The sequence below is a fragment of the Hypomesus nipponensis genome, chromosome 23 (genome assembly GCF_054491055.1).
Source record: "Hypomesus nipponensis isolate SF chromosome 23, ASM5449105v1, whole genome shotgun sequence".
NCBI lineage: Eukaryota > Metazoa > Chordata > Actinopteri > Osmeriformes > Osmeridae > Hypomesus > Hypomesus nipponensis.
The window spans coordinates 2432501-2447927 of record NC_140383.1 but is presented as its reverse complement, the minus strand read 5'-3'; the positions used below and the strand labels follow the sequence as shown (position 1 = coordinate 2447927).

At 46.0% G+C, this 15427-nt stretch overlaps 2 protein-coding genes across 4 annotated transcripts in view; both read left to right on the top strand.

Moving 5' to 3' along the window:
* Nucleotides 1–24: 24 nt before the first annotated feature.
* Nucleotides 25–9617, top strand: itm2bb (integral membrane protein 2Bb). 2 transcript variants are annotated; one of them, XM_084688492.1, is made up of 6 exons: nt 25–244; nt 6025–6180; nt 6640–6840; nt 7120–7230; nt 8187–8337; nt 8809–9617. In XM_084688492.1, exons 1-6 carry the CDS (start codon nt 161–163, stop codon nt 8895–8897), a joined length of 792 nt encoding a protein of 263 aa, XP_084544618.1. In that variant the 5' UTR covers nt 25–160; the 3' UTR covers nt 8898–9617. The 2 variants fall into 2 exon arrangements, with proteins under 2 accessions (XP_084544618.1, XP_084544617.1); XM_084688491.1 differs by having other exon boundaries at nt 26–244; nt 6025–6156.
* Nucleotides 9618–12215: 2598 nt separating this feature from the next.
* The window catches only part of nek5 (NIMA related kinase 5), an 11000-nt gene continuing 7788 nt past the window's right edge, over nt 12216–15427 (top strand). The window contains exons 1-7 of one of the 2 annotated variants that reach the window (XM_084689706.1): nt 12216–12626; nt 12993–13128; nt 13203–13299; nt 13391–13488; nt 13732–13815; nt 14347–14417; nt 14925–15011. In XM_084689706.1, coding sequence (XP_084545832.1) covers nt 13006–13128; nt 13203–13299; nt 13391–13488; nt 13732–13815; nt 14347–14417; nt 14925–15011 — 560 coding nt within the window. In that variant the 5' untranslated portion in view covers nt 12216–12626; nt 12993–13005. The remainder of the gene's footprint in view (nt 12627–12992; nt 13129–13202; nt 13300–13390; nt 13489–13731; nt 13816–14346; nt 14418–14924; nt 15012–15427) is intronic. The other variant, XM_084689705.1, reaches the window with a different exon arrangement.

Below are 15427 nucleotides of genomic sequence, written 5' to 3'. Positions count from 1 at the left end.
TAGTTGCGTTTCTGTGTCAAGTGACGGCTGAACTGCTGATCTGCGACAGACGAATCTACAACACGGACTGCTAGGAACCTACTTTTTCTTCGACGTGTGTGTCTTCTACCGTAAAGTTATCAAACCTCCAGTGTAGTTGTTCTCAAGTGCTCTTTTAGCAATGGTGAAGGTATCTTTTAATTCTGCCCTTGGGCAGAAAGACGTGAAAAAGGACGCTGAAACACTTATTGCCGAAGAAGACAAGGTGAGTAAAATGGAACTTAATTACAGCAAGTTTCTACTGTAGTCTCTAGTCCTTAGCTCTAGCTAGATTGTTAGTTCTAAATAACTTATCTAGGATGTTTACTAAACTAGTCCAGCTTGTTTTCTTACTATGCATTGATCAGTTTCTTTTCCTACACCTTACCAACACATTTAAGACGAACGTTGTTAGCTTTACTACTAACTGCCGTTTTTGTGTTGTTGTCTACTGTTATTGACCGTTGATCTATACTTCGTTTAAACTCGTTTAAACATATTTTTTTTTACTGTTTAAAGCCATTAATTAATGCAGGTTAACTAAATTAGGGAAGTATCTGCAAATATGTTTATTGGCATTTGCGTTCCGTTCACATCTAGCTTTCGACTGGCTGTTGTCCCAGGTATTGTTGCTGTTTAGTTACCCGTCCCCCTCCCCCACATTAATAGATATTATCAGAAAGACCTGCTTCTCGAAAGAGAAACTTAGTCCCCCGCAACCACAATACAGTTGCACAAGCGGAATGAAACAAAACATTTCCCTATATCGGTCCGATATTCATCACGAGGTTAGAATGTAAAAACGGAGGTATCTAAACTTCTAAAACCATGTAATCTGAAGCGCCTGAGAGAAGACTTGGAAGATGGGACCCGGGAGGTAGACAAGCTAGCACTCAATGGCGTTGCAATTCCTAGTCAATGCCGGTATGGGCACATTGCCCCCTGGAACAATCTGTAGTGATAGATAAGTCTCAACTGTGTTGCAAATGTCTCCGCCTGTTTTATTGTTGACTATTATCATATAAGATGTCATAAAATAAATAAAATGCCTGTCTTAAATGGTTTCTAGGTTTTAATTTGACATGGACCTGAATCATGTTTTTGACTAAACAAAAACTTGTGACAACGTCCCCAAGTCATTCTTGGATCATTATTTAAATCTCCTTTTTGAAAAGGACAAAATTATCTTCCATCAGTGTCCTATTTGTTTAGTATCGTCATCCAATTTTTTTTCTTGATTAAATTTCACTGAAGTTTAAGCTTTTCGTCAGGAGTCATTTGATCGCTGTCAGTAATCAGAGACCATTCTTGGGACGTTGTCTCAGGGCAAACCTCAGCTCTTTTTAGTTTCCGAGCGGGGGAATTTCCTCCTGTTTTGTGGTTTCTTCTAGCGCAAGGAGAATCTGCTGTCTTTGATACTGATTTTCAGGAAACAGTGATCAAGGATGCCTCACCAAAGTTACTTTTTAAAATGTATTATTATTATTTAATGACCACTTCCCCAGGCAGGAGGCTGCTTGTTGGGGTGGGAAGCCCAGTCTGGGAAGGTCAAGCCAGGGTGTGCTGAAGTGTCTCAGGGAGGGAGATAGACTTCTTTAGTGGTCTGTTCATAGTTAGCCTGATTAACCATGGAGGGTTATTGACAGTGGGCAGAAGCTTGTGTGTGTGTGTGTGTGTGTGTGGGGAGGAGGAAACTACACCATCAGATGTGATCGTGACACATGTCATGTAAAGCCTAGTGGTTTTATATTTTTAGGGGGGCTAATGGGTTTTCCCCTACCATAGTTGCACCTGTGTTGTGCTTATTAATGCTGGCAACCTAACTAACATAGGCTTTGAGAACATTGTCTGACCAAGTGACTACACACAGACATCCCCTAATGAGTGCTGATAACCGTAGTCAAGTCAAACGCACCAAGAAGAGTCTGACCCTTTTTAGAAACGCACGGCAAAGCAAAATACATCAAGGGTGCCTAATTGCTCAGCCACCTTGTAAGCACGCTAGTCTCTCTCACAAGCAGGTCTGAACAGCAAGGCTCCATCCTCTGAGTGTGTGCATGACCTATTCCAGGCTGCTCTGAAGGGCAAGGCTGCAGGGCGGCGTGTTTGAACAGGGACGGATCTGGATGCGACTTAGCGCCCCGGTCTTACCCGGCGGCTGCTGCCTGGGTTGTACTGCCTGGATGATGCAGCTGATGGCTTTGGCTGTGCTTTGGGACATAAAGAGGAACTTCACACTGTAATGACATGCAAATCAAGTTAGACCCCAATGCAAATAAACTGTCAACAGCGTGCAGAGTCCATGAGTAGAAGTTTTGTATCTGTTTTTGTGGTTGGGTGTGGAAAGCAGTAGTCTGATCTAATAGATTAGTAGATATTCACTGGGTTGGTGTTGTCTGGAGGTCTGTGATGGGTCCTGTCAGATGAGAGGGAGTAGTGAATGTGAAGATGTGGATCTCGTATATTTAAAATGTGGAGACGTATAAACTTAAAACATGATCTGTTTTAAGACCCACTGGTCATAGTTCACAGATAATTAGAGGAGATATTCTGGATGTGGAGGGGTGAAGATAAGGAGTCAGAAGTGTGTGTGTGTGTGTGTGTGTGTGCCAGTCTGTATCTTTTATTTTGGTTCTGTGGTGTGAATGTTTGTGATGGCTTTGCCATGTGCCAGGTTTATCAGAGGCCTCAGATTCTTCCTGCTTCCTGTAGAGCCTGTTTGTGGTGCAGACATGGTGCAGTCACTGCGCCCTGTAGAGCTGGATAACAGACTGACTCCCAGTCCCTGAACACCCATGTTGGGTCTGTCAGACCAGCCGCTTGGCTCCCTGAGAGAAGAAGCAGAGTAAAGGAGGAGAAGAAGAGACAACCAGACAGAGAGACAGAAAGAGAGTGGGCTTAGGCCAGTGTTGGGTGCTGCCTTACTCCCCCAGGTTCCCATCCGCCTGCCCCTGTGTGGGGGGGTGGGGGGGGGTTACGGTAATCACCCAGAGACCGCCTGCAGAGATTTAGCAGCCCTCCCACAGCGCGTCTACCACCAACACATGGAGAGGGGAAGATTAAACCAGCCACAGATGAGATCCTCCATCCCTCCTCCTCAGTCCTCTAACTCACCTCTCACCCAGAGCCACACCCAGCCCCACGGGCAGGGTCCTGGACCTTAGACCTCCAGATGTACCCCAGCCCCATGTCTGTCCAGCAGGGAGACCAGAAGGGCTTCCCTCATGTGACTGGTCCTTCTCCAGAGGGTGAGATGACACAGAGGAGGCTAGGCTGTGTGAAACCGTAGCTCTGTCTCAGGTACCGACACCCTACCTGGGTCTGGGCTGAGGACACTAGCCTGCTCCTAGGGGGTATCATTCCCGTCTGCACATTTAAACAGTGAGTCACACAGTCCTCAACTAAGCGGTTAGGAGGAGGCCGGAATAACATGTTACATGTCGTGTCGAGACGGTGGGTGGTGAGGTTCTGTCTTATGGTAATGTGACACGGCACGGTGTTGTCGACAGCGTGTCACTGGAGGACTCAGTCTGGAGGACTCAGTCTGGAGGATTCAGTCTGGAGGATTCAGTCTGGAGGATTCAGTCTGGAGGATTCAGTCTGGAGGATTCAGTCTGGAGGATTCAGTCTGGAGTATTGCATGTGAAGCGGTGGCCTCGACTGGGTGGATCCCGGCCTGCTGAAAACGCTGCTTTGTTCTGCTAAGGCGGCAGCTGTCGGAGCAGGTAAAGACCTGTGCGGCACACCTGCGCCCCGGGGCGGGGCGGGGCAGAGGAACCAGGAAGAAGACAGTCTGATGTAACCTGTTCCTGAGTCTTGTGGCCAAGTATGGTTCACTCAGGTCACCTGGGAGAGAAGGGAGAGTCTGCCACAACACCCAAACAGTATATATGAAGATGTGTTTGGGGGATTTCTGATTTATTTTTATAGTGACAGTGTGGAGGAACAGAGGGAGGGAGAGACAGAAAGGGGAGGATATGCTGGAAAGGCCCCCGGGCTGGAATCGAACCCGGGTTCCTGCGGTAAGGCCTCAGCCTACGAGGTACGGCTGCCACACATACAGGCCTCTAACGTGACATCACACCTCATACCATGAGAGGAACAGTCCAACAAGGGCTGAAGATCCCGCCCTGTTGACGGTTCATGCTGGAAGGCTGGCTGATATTGGGCTGTCCCCTCAGACAGGCATTGATCCCTAGCCTGGCGTGACTGTAACTGGAGCCCAGATGAGCCAAGAGGCCCGGGGCAACCAGAGGATCAGCCCAGCAGAAAGCCATGGCAGTCTGAGGACTAGCAAACACCCTGGAGATTCCCAGCACGGTCTCAGAGATGCCGAGTAGGCGAGATACCACGGTGGCCCTGAGGTTTAATGTTGACTGGAGAGGGGGGGGGGGGTAGGGGGTAGTGGATGACATGGTTGTCGGTTAGCGGGGCAAAAAAGGAAGTCAATGTTCTTCTGTAGCTAAACCATGGCAGAGGGAGTGCTGCAGAAAATGTGGGGGCTTGGGTTAGTAAAACCTCTTGGAGGAGAAACTGTTGGATGGCATGTTGAGTCACGTTGAAGAACTGTACTTGTGCTCCTAACCAAGCTGTTGCAAAACAGTTTTTTCGGAAGGAGGAAGTGTGTTATTTTTAGCAGCCATCTACAATGAGGATGTTAAGATTTGATGTTTTACTAAATGAGGATGTCGTTATTATCCAACGTTCTTAAGTCAATTGAATCAGAGGTAGTCAAGCCTACATATCCCATGTTCCCTGCTGTCTACAGCAGCAGGGGTTCCTCTGTCAGGGCCAGTGAAGGTGAAAGGGCCTCTGAGTGACAGAGAGAGCTCGGCCCGGAGAAGAGATGTGAAGAGAAAGGAGAATCGCCCCAGGAAATATTCCCTTTTTACTCTGGCCCGAACAGCACTGCCAATCAGAGTGGATCTCATGGGGTTCGATGTTGGCTCTGTCCCACACCACAGTACCACCATCTCCCTCCCCTTGTTTCTGCATGCCTCCTTCCTGTCGCTCCCTGTTCCACTTCCTTTGGCCCCCTGTGGCCTTGGTTGTCCCTGGAAACCTGTGATTATGATTCCAAGAGGGTGGCACAGAGGTTGGGAAATGGTCAAACTTGTTTTCGAAACGTGGAGTGCGAACCAGTCCTTCTGCTTCTCTGTCAGTGTTTCTAACCCCTCTACAAGCGAAAGGCTCTTCCTGTTTTCCCCGACCTCCTGGGTGAGATCTGGGTGCTGACTCATCGCCCGGGCTGGTCAGCTCCCCGGCATTGGAGACACAGCCTCGTCAACACATTCAAGATCGGGTCGTTTCCTCCATCAGCAGGTTTTCCCCAGCCTGTAAAACAGCCTGCCGTACTTCCTCATATAGAAATACGAGGAAGCCACAGTCAGGCCGTTTTCGCAGAAAGGCAAGACTTTCTTCATTTGTTTCTAATGCTCCTACCCCTCTCTCTCTCTCTCTCTACTTGAAATGTTGTCGACCGTCCGACAGAAAGGGTTCTTCCCCCGGTCTGAAACCCCCTGCTTCGTGAAGAGACTCGTGGATGTAGAAGTTTGAAAGAGGCCTTATCACTTGGACAGAGTCCATTGAGGGCTTGCATGTTTGCGTGCTGATAAGATGGCTGTGGTGCGAGCATGTGAAACCAGTCTGGAGTCTGCCATCACTGCCCCTCCCCTCCTCCTGCCCTTTATAGATCTTGTCTTCTGGGTGAATTTGGATTCATTTCCATCTCGGTCTCACTACTGACTCCCGTCTAATAATCTAAGTCTGACATGCTCACTGAGTTTACTCAATCCATAGGATCTCTTTCGTAATATAGACGTTAATATAAGATACATGTTGGACCTTTTCAGCACATGCCCTGTTGCTGGCTGCTGTGACCTCTGACCTCTTTTCACCCCCCCCCTTAACCTGTGTGTGTGTGTGTGTGTGTGTGTGTGTGTGTGTGTGTGTGTGTGTGTGTGTGTGTGTGTGTGTGTGTGTGTGTGTGTGTGTGTGTGTGTGTAGGACCCAGAGGTAGGCCTGCCTGTGCAGCAGCAGTCTCGGGCCTGGTGCTGGTGCATGTGCCTGGGCCTGGCCCTCATGCTGTCTGTTGTAGTGGTGGGCGGAGCCTGCATCTACAGATATTACATCATGGAGGTAAGCACATTCCCAACACAGCAAGTAGGACTACAATTACCACTAAACCTTCACCACAGAGCCTTCTACGCCAGTCACTGAATATCACTCATGCAACAAAGTCACAGCCTACCTAGTCAACACAGGTAATGCTTATTGTGGCCGAAAATAACCCACAATAACAACAAGGGCCGGGTTTCCCAGATTCGTTAAGAAGCTCTTAACGCTAAGAGCTTCTTAAGAGCGTTCTAAGAACGCTCTCGAATGCTCTTAGAACGCTCTTAAGAAGCTCATTGCGTTGAGAGCTTCTTAACAAATCTGGGAAACCTGGCCAAGGTCATTTAGTCACACAGTTGCATGCTACCAGATACAGTCCACCAAGATAGATCACATAGATGATTAGAATAGCCATCAGCACATGACTCAGCCAGTATGGTAGAGACCCATGGAGGAAGGCCCGCTGTAAGCAGGACCCCCCCCGGGGGGGGGGTGTGACCCTGGCAGGACCAGGTGTACGTGTGCGGGGTGAAGTACCGTGAAGAGGACTTCATGCTGGAGGAGGAGGATCTGGATCTGCCGTCCCAGTTCCGCCAGCTGCAGGAGAGCATCCGCTTTGTGGAGGACGACCAGGTGGAGCTCATCAACGTGCCCGTGCCCGAGTTCGACGACAGCGACCCCGCCGACATCGTCCACGACTTCAACAGGGTGAGGAGGAAACCCATGTCCTTGAGGGGTTATAAGGTTGGGTTAGGGGCAGTTAGGTTGGGTTAGGGGCAGTTAGGTTGGGTTAGGGGCAGTTCTATGAGGGTTTAGGTTGGTTTAGGTGTAGTTATATGGGTGTATGGGAAGCCCCTTGTGACATTGCCTGTAAAAAGGGCTGTGCAGATACAATTTTAGGTGATTTGGTGAAGTTGACCTGGTAGTGTTGCTACCAGCCTGGAGGAGTTGTGAAGTCAACTTGTGATTGTGGTGTTGCGTGTCTAGAGGCTGACAGCCTACCTGGACCTGAGCCTGAACAGGTGCTACGTCATCTCCCTCAACACCTCCGTCGTCATGCCTCCCAAGGACTTCCTGGAGCTGCTGGTCAACATCAAGGTAGGCCTGCCACCATGACGACTGCCCCCGGGGACGGAATGTCGGGAACGGACTGTTCTAGAACCAGAACAGGGATGCGTGTGATCACGTATTTTGTTGTTTATTAATATTGCAGCATTATGCCTGGTATCTGAGACGTGGTTACTTTGCACTGTGCCTGGTAAATACAGACTGTTCCTTGTTTGGATACACAGCTGGACTTTCTACTGTAGACGCACTGTCTCCTCTCTCTGTCTCTCCCTCTCTCTCCCTCACCTTCTGTCTCTGTCTCTCTGTCTCTCTCTCTCCCTCTCTCTCCCTCTCTCCCTCACCTTCTGTCTCTGTCTCTCTCTCTCTCCCTCTCTCTCCCTCTCTCCCTCACCTTCTGTCTCTGTCTCTCTCTCTGTCTCTCTCTCTCCCTCTCTCTCCCTCTCTCCCTCACCTTCTGTCTCTGTCTCTCTCTCTCCCTCTCTCTCCCTCTCTCCCTCACCTTCTGTCTCTCTCTCTCTGTCTCTCTCTCTCTCCCTCTCTCTCCCTCTCTCCCTCACCTTCTGTCTCTGTCTCTCTCTCTCCCTCTCTCTCCCTCTCTCCCTCACCTTCTGTCTCTGTCTCTCTCTCTGTCTCTCTCTCTCCCTCTCTCTCCCTCTCTCCCTCACCTTCTGTCTCTGTCTCTCTCTCTCCCTCTCTCTCCCTCTCTCCCTCACCTTCTGTCTCTGTCTCTCTCCCTCTCTCTCCCTCTCTCCCTCACCCTCTCTCTCTGTCTCTCTCTCTCCCTCTCTCTTCCTCTCTCCCTCACCTTCTGTCTCTGTCTCTCTCTCTGTCTCCCTCTCTCCCTCTCTCTCCCTCTCTCCCTCACCTTCTCTCTCTCTCTCTCTCTGTGTCTCTCTGTTGACTCGACTTTGGACGTTCCTACGTCAGTACTCTGTTGACGGTGTAGTGTCAGGTGAGTCATGTGTGGTGCCTCTCTGTGTGCCCAGGCGGGGACCTACCTGCCCCAGTCCTACCTGATCCACGAGGAGATGATGGTGACTGAGCGCCTGGAGCATGTGGACCAGCTGGGGTTCTTCATCTACAACCTCTGCAGAGGCAAAGAGACCTACAGGCTTCAGCGCAGAGACACCATCCTGGGTGAGAGCACGCTCACTAACACACACACACACACACTCAAATCCAAACGCATCTTTTAGTTTGAAGTCCTTGAACACTGACACATTGTTTGCTGTTTTGCTTCTGGTTATTGCTTTTTATAAACGTGCATATTTTTTGTGGAGTCCAATTGATGCGCTGTCAGTCTCAAGTAATGGCGTACCGAACCAAAATAGTATAAAATGTGTTAACAAAAGGAGCTTTTGTGTTAACAATATGGTTTTATCATGTTGACTGACTGGTTGTCAAGCAGGCATGCCTATTTTACAAACATGACCTTTTAAAAGGCATTCACTCACATAGCATTGTGATTGCGACATATCTGATGACTCATGACTTCTCTAATAATTGATGTGTGTTTAGACAAGGTAGAACAAGATGGCTGATCCAGAGGCCATTTCTAAATCCAGACTTTTTTGTTGACCCGCGTTATGTTCCCCCTGTCTTTTACAGGCATGCAGAAGCGCGAAGCCCTCAACTGCCACAAGATCCGTCACTTTGAGAGCAAGTTTGTGGTGGAGACTCTTATTTGCGAGCCTTAATCCCCTCCCAGACCTGTCGCAGTGCAGGCTATTCACGACCACTCTTCATGTCACCAGAGTGAAGATTTATTTTTTAATTCAGTTTTTGTGTATTATTTCTTTGGGGATGTGTGGACATACAGGTTTTAATGTGAAGCTGTTTTGGCGACGTCACCATATGTAAAAAGGTTGTGCGTTTTTCAACTCTATTTTATAGTGGAGGTTAGATTAAGGCAGTGAGGAATTTAATTTTGGTGGCAAAATATACTCTTTTCAGAATTGTTGATCTCACTGATGACTTGATGTCTGAAATGACCAGGATTTTTGATAGAACAATTGCTAATTTTGCACCATTGAATATGGTGGTAGAATGGAGATATTAGGTTTTTATATTTTAATTGTCTGCTGTAACTTGTTCCACTGCACCTATGACTTCTTAACTGGATTTCCTTAATTTAAGAGTGTGGATGTTTTATTTTCTCTTGGTCAAGCTTTAAGAATAACAAATTGTAACAGGGTATTACAGAGTAGACTTTAAAATAATACTAATGGATGTTTCTTAAGAACAAAGAAAAACATGCACACTCTTATGTTAAAGTTCAAGATAATTTTTCACAACCTGTCTGTGAATGTTTTCCTCTTTGAATGTATCAATTGTTTTTCAATCACTCAGTTTATTATACTAATTTGTATATAACCTCAAAAGATATGACCAACACCACAATAAATCTTAAACCAGGATATCTTTATTCAGCCCGGTTTCTTGGTAAATACAAACCATCTGCAATGTGGACAGTTCAAAGTGTGTCTATACGTGACCTTGTCCTCACTAGCCTGCATGCTTGTGAACTGCCAGCTCATCCTTTCCCCTCCCTCTGCACCAGCCTTTTAGATGTGAGCATATTTGCCACGTCTGAGGGTGGTCATGTTGGCATTGCCTGTTGTCACCTGATCGTGTAGCCTGCACACACTATGTGGTGTGATCACATTTACTTACACTTGTTCCCGTGGCGATATCTATTGGCTAAATGTGATGGTGTATCAGTTCACATACAGTGAGGCCATGTTACTTGATCACGATGGAAACCTTCATGATTAGGAGTCTAATGAGTTGGACCTTGCTCAGAGGCTTGCTGGGAAGCAAGCCAGCTGGGACACCATAGTTGATCTTGGGTCACGTATTGAAGGAGACTGGATTTGCAGATAATGATGGAAGCCCTCTGTCGCAAATCAAATTGTATTTGTATAACCCGTTTTACAGCCAGTGTCACAGAGGTCTTCACATACGCTCATAGAACTGAACGTAAACCAACCTAAATCCTTATCTGATAGAAGTATGCCTCTTAGATTAATTTAGCTTCATAGCTGAATACTTGGTTATCCCCAACCACTTTGTTTTGGCTTAACTGGTGAATGTTGAACAGAAATATTGTATTGAATTGGCTACCCAATAGAACATTTCAAATGTTCTTCATGAACCATCTTAAGTTTGTCCATGTTTGGTGAAACAAGTCATTGGCTTCCTGACATCTCTCCCATTAACTAATTCTAATTCTATGAGACTACATCTCTCAGAGTCCATTCTTCAAACAGCAGCCAGATGGCGTGGAGGGGGAGGAGGTGTGTGGGGGGGGGGGGGGCATGGAGGCGGGCGACAAGGAGCGACAGAAATAGCCGAGAGTCATCAGACATCTTGTCGTCGCTGGCTTTTATCTGCCTCTGAAGTGGGAGACGCCACTCATCAATAATCCTGGCAGGAAGTGCCAAGCTGGAGTAGGTGTACTTCCTGTTACAGATACAGACACTCTTCTCCCAACTGATTCACAGAAGATGCTATTTGAATGTCTAATTGCTTGATGTCATCGTTTGCATCAGAGATGATCTATGATCTCTTCATGAGTTTCTAATATGGGAATGTTTGATTCATGTAATATCTAAAGTGAGGCCACACAGCTTCCTCAGCCAATCAGACCTGACATGCTATTTTGTATAGTTTGAAAAGATAGGTACAATTTCAGGTGCATGTTTCATTTCACTTAACCCTTAATGTTGATTGGCTTGGTGTGTGAGAGAGACACATCCATGGGTTAGGGTTAGTCCTATCACATCCATGGGTTAGGGTTAGTCCTATCACATCCATGGGTTAGGGTTAGTCCTATCACATCCATGGGTTAGGGTTAGTCCTATCACATCCATGGGTTAGGGTTAGTCCTATCACATCCATGGGTTAGGGTTAGTCCTATCACATCCATGGGTTAGGGTTAGTCCTATCACATCCATGGGTTAGGGTTAGTCCTATCACATCCATGGGTTAGGGTTCGTTCTATCACATCCATGTGTGACTGTGTTCCCTCCATGTCCTCCATGGCAAACTAGGAATCTGTAAGCACATACGACCAGGCCAGGTCAACCTCTGACCCTGTGGGATGGATCTGCTGACAGCCTCAATGCTATGACTGCTAATGCAGGGGCTTAAGGGAGTTAAATACAGTGTTATGAGTCCAGATATAAAGAAACAGACAACCGCTGATCCCACATGGAGTCCTACAGGCTGGCTTTTAGACAGTCCAGATCTATTTAATATGTTGTGTTCCACTTTAATTATTCCATGTGTCCACATAACGCAGATAGGGGTAGTATTAAATGTTGAAGTCATGGCTAACTCCTACTAGCTAGATACATAGCTACCAAGTAAACACGTGAATTCAATGCACACATACGCACACATTAGCTGCCTTGCATTTCAACTGTGGGTGTGATATCTGCCAACGGCAACATGATCTCGGTCCGTGAATAAACACCCAAATTTTGCCCGCCATACCAAGTTTTTTAAAGTATCTGGTCTTAACACTTAGCAGCCCTCATATCTGATTACATTGGACACTGAACGATAGATTTGAAGTCGAATTTGGCTACTTTATTTATATCTGTAAATGTTAATAACATAATATATTGTGGAGGAAGTACATTTATGATGCTAATTCAATGCTGTTATTTCATATGTTCTATGTGTCTGTTGAATAAAAGACAATCACTACTTCAGATATACAAAATGTATAATGACAATGCTGATATATTCAATGAATATAATAATACATTCAAATATAATCAATGCTTCAGATAGGATAGTAAAATAAAATGATAAACTTATATTCCAAATGTATGTGTATGCATCAATATGAGACCAAGTGAGAAGAAGGTCATGCTCAGGAGAATGTATCCTTTGCTGAGGAGAGGAATACAAGAGGAATCAGCCTACTGGCAGGGAGGGCTGCATGGGGTGATATGATTGGCTGCAGAGAATGTGGACGTCAAGGTCGGTGAGGGGTGCCGGATGGGCCTCAGTCTTCAGAGTTAAGCACCAGGAGATAAGAAGAGTATGCATTAGACCGTAGAATGGCCCCTCGAATGGCCTGGTTTGTTGCCCCACTGGTCTGCCCCCCTACTCTGCCTCCCCTTTTAACCTTGTATTCTTCTCCACCCACATTAGAACGCGACAATATATCAATGGCTTCAGGTATTTTTGGCAAGTCGTTAGAGGCAGATGCATTAATTCTGTGCCAGTAGGACTATATTTTATTTTTATTGATTCCAAAAAATACAACTCCCAGAGTACATTGCATTTGGGTGTTCCTCCTGCTTAGCGTACCTAGCTTGCGGGGCATGTGTTACATTGGCTTCGTTTGCTAAATATATCAATAACCACTTAGTATTTCCAAACATGTGTTTGTGAGAGGGAATATTATTCGGGTAAGTATCATATTATTTTTTTTCACGCAAAAACTAATGTGGGAAGCTTGTTGGTTTACTTTTAACACAATAGTGCGGCTAACTAACTTGAGCACTGTGTATCTGTTACCATGGCAACAGGCTCGAGCTGCCTGTTTTGATGGGTGTTCTAGTTTTTCCAAATGTATGAACGGTCTCAAGAATCTGAAGTGAATACATTGTGTAAACTAGTCTACTAATAAAATCACAAATTAACGTTTGCAAGTGTCATGATATGTTGCTGAAGGACGTTGTGACAGCAACCTCCCATAAATGAGCGAAAAACGTAACTTGCCAAACCTGTCAAATTGTATGTGTTCAAAACCACATTTTTCTACTGCCTTCCAGGTTTACAGGTGTTATGAACAACTATGAAATTGTCCGTCAGATTGGAGAGGGTGCGTTCGGGAAAGCCTTCTTGGCCAGGGACAGAGAAGGAGGATGTGAAACAGAGTGTGTGGTCAAAGAGGTCAACCTCAGAAAGGTAGACATTCAAGCTGCTATGAATCTGATCTCCACAACACTTCAAACTAACTCTGCTTTTCACTGTCTCAATAGATGTCTCCTAGAGAGAAGGAAGCGTCGATGAAAGAGGTGACACTGCTCTCCAAGATGAAGCATCCCAATATCGTCACTTTCTTCAAATCATTCAACGGTTTGTTTAGAGTCACATACTTACTGACTTGATGTGTCCAGATTGTGTATGCGGTGTTTGTGGAGCTTGTTTGTGTTCTGTGTGGTTGCAGAGAGGACTAGTCTGTTTATTGTGATGGAGTATTGTGATGGAGGGGATCTAATGAAGAAGATCAGCAGGCAGAGAGGGATTTTGTTTGCTGAGGAGCAGGTACGCGCACACACACACATATATACTCTCACACACACATACATATACACACACAGCACTAAGCTTCTCCAGTTTATGGATACCTAATTAGAGGTTGTCATCAGCAAGGTTGATATTTTGGAAAATCATATTTTTTGCCCCCAAAAATAGAATTCCCCACGGACTCAGTCTCCCCTATAAAATAAGAGTTGAAAAACACACAATTGACACTCTAACCTTTTTGATATTATTATTTCTGTTCAGATCCTGGACTGGTTTGTACAGATCTGCCTTGGACTGAAGCACATTCACGACAGAAAGGTCCTGCACAGAGATATCAAGGCACAGGTAAAGCAGATACAACTAGCACCCAAACACAACTCACACATCAGAAAGATCCAGGCCATACCATGAACACAGCCTTCAGGCTTTCAGTGTCTGGTGTGTGTGTGTGTGTGTGTGTGTGTGTGTGTGTGTGTGTGTGTGTGTGTGTGTATTGGCATGACTCTGTGGGAAACACAATCAATGGTCATTGAAGTAGACAAAGATCTCATATTAGGATTTCACCCATAAAAAACAGCATTACAAATTGGAGACTTCAGGGAAATGTTATATCATTGATATTTTTGGAACCGCACAGTGCTCAACTGTACCTCAAACAAGGGTTCCACTGTGCTATGACTGTACTTACAGTATCTGCATGTTCAGTCGGCTTGTGAGCTATGGGCTCCTGTTTGTCTCTGTCCATTCATAGCAATCGATGTGATATTTTAGATCACGTGGGACCACATAACCACGTCAAAATGGGTCTACTCTTTATCTACTGTTTATTTAATTGTGGGTTTTTTTGTAATGTTTTATATCTTTTTGCCCATATAGAATATCTTCCTCACCAACAGTGGTATGACTGCCAAGTTGGGGGACTTTGGAATAGCAAGAATGTTAAACAAGTAAGTTGAAGTCCTTATACCGTCTCCTGCCTGAGATTTACGACTGCTCGGGTCTCTGACTGAATGCACTGGAACTAATGAACCTCCAAAACATGCCATTAACATTCCATAAGCTGCACAGCTGCATGGGACATTGTTGTATGGTTTGAAGCGTCCATGGTTTGAAACGTCTATGGTTTGAAACGTCCATGGTTTGAAACGTCCATGGTTTGAAACGTCCACGTTTCGAAACTCCCATGGTTCGAAACGTCCATGGTTTGAAACGTCCATGGTTTTGCCTGACTACACTTCTTTCTCTCATAGCTTCCTTACTGTAGAGGCGACGTTGCTTATTTAAAAGATGAGGTGTAAGATAAAAGGAAAAAGATAATCTTGAAAATGCTAGGGAATGTTTGTGCCCAGACCCTGACTTCCTTGCATTCTACATGCAGTCCAGCATGGGGTTTCTCTATTGAAAAGTGTTGACATCTGGATGAAATGTAATGTGTTCATCCCTGTGTGGTACAGCACCATGGAACTTGCCAGGACTTGTGTGGGGACACCCTACTACCTGTCTCCAGAAATCTGTGAGAACAGACCATACAATAACAAGACGTATGTACCCTCCTAAATCCTATCTTACACTCTCTCTCTCTCTCTCTCTCTCTCTCTCTCTCTCTCTCTCTCTCTCTCTCTCTCTTTCTCTCTCTCTCTCTCTCCTCTCCCTGTCCCTCTCCCCCCCCCCCTCTCTCTCTCTCCCTCTCTCTCTCTCTCTCTCTCTCTCTCTCTCTCTCTCTCTCTCCCTGTCCCCCCCCCCTCCCTCCCCCCCCCCCCTCTCTCTCTCTCTGTCTCACACACTCTCATTCTCTCTTCTTGCTTACCCTCTCTCTCCCTTCTCTATTGATAGTACAGTTGTTGGCAATGTGAGCCAGTTCTACAGTACATGTGTGTTAAAACACCCACAGAAAATACCGTTGGGTGCTGAGACAACTGTGCCAAGGCCTAAAATACAGCTCTTATATGAAGCTGTG

Excerpts from the sequence above, each read along its gene's own strand:
- itm2bb (XM_084688492.1), top strand. The coding sequence starts at position 161 with ATGGTGAAGGTATCTTTTAATTCTGCCCTTGGGCAGAAAGACGTGAAA. Across the intron at positions 245-6,024 it reads TTATTGCCGAAGAAGACAAG|GACCCAGAGGTAGGCCTGCC; the intron begins GTGAGTAAAATG and ends GTGTGTGTGTAG. Across the intron at positions 7,231-8,186 it reads AGCTGCTGGTCAACATCAAG|GCGGGGACCTACCTGCCCCA; the intron begins GTAGGCCTGCCA and ends CTGTGTGCCCAG.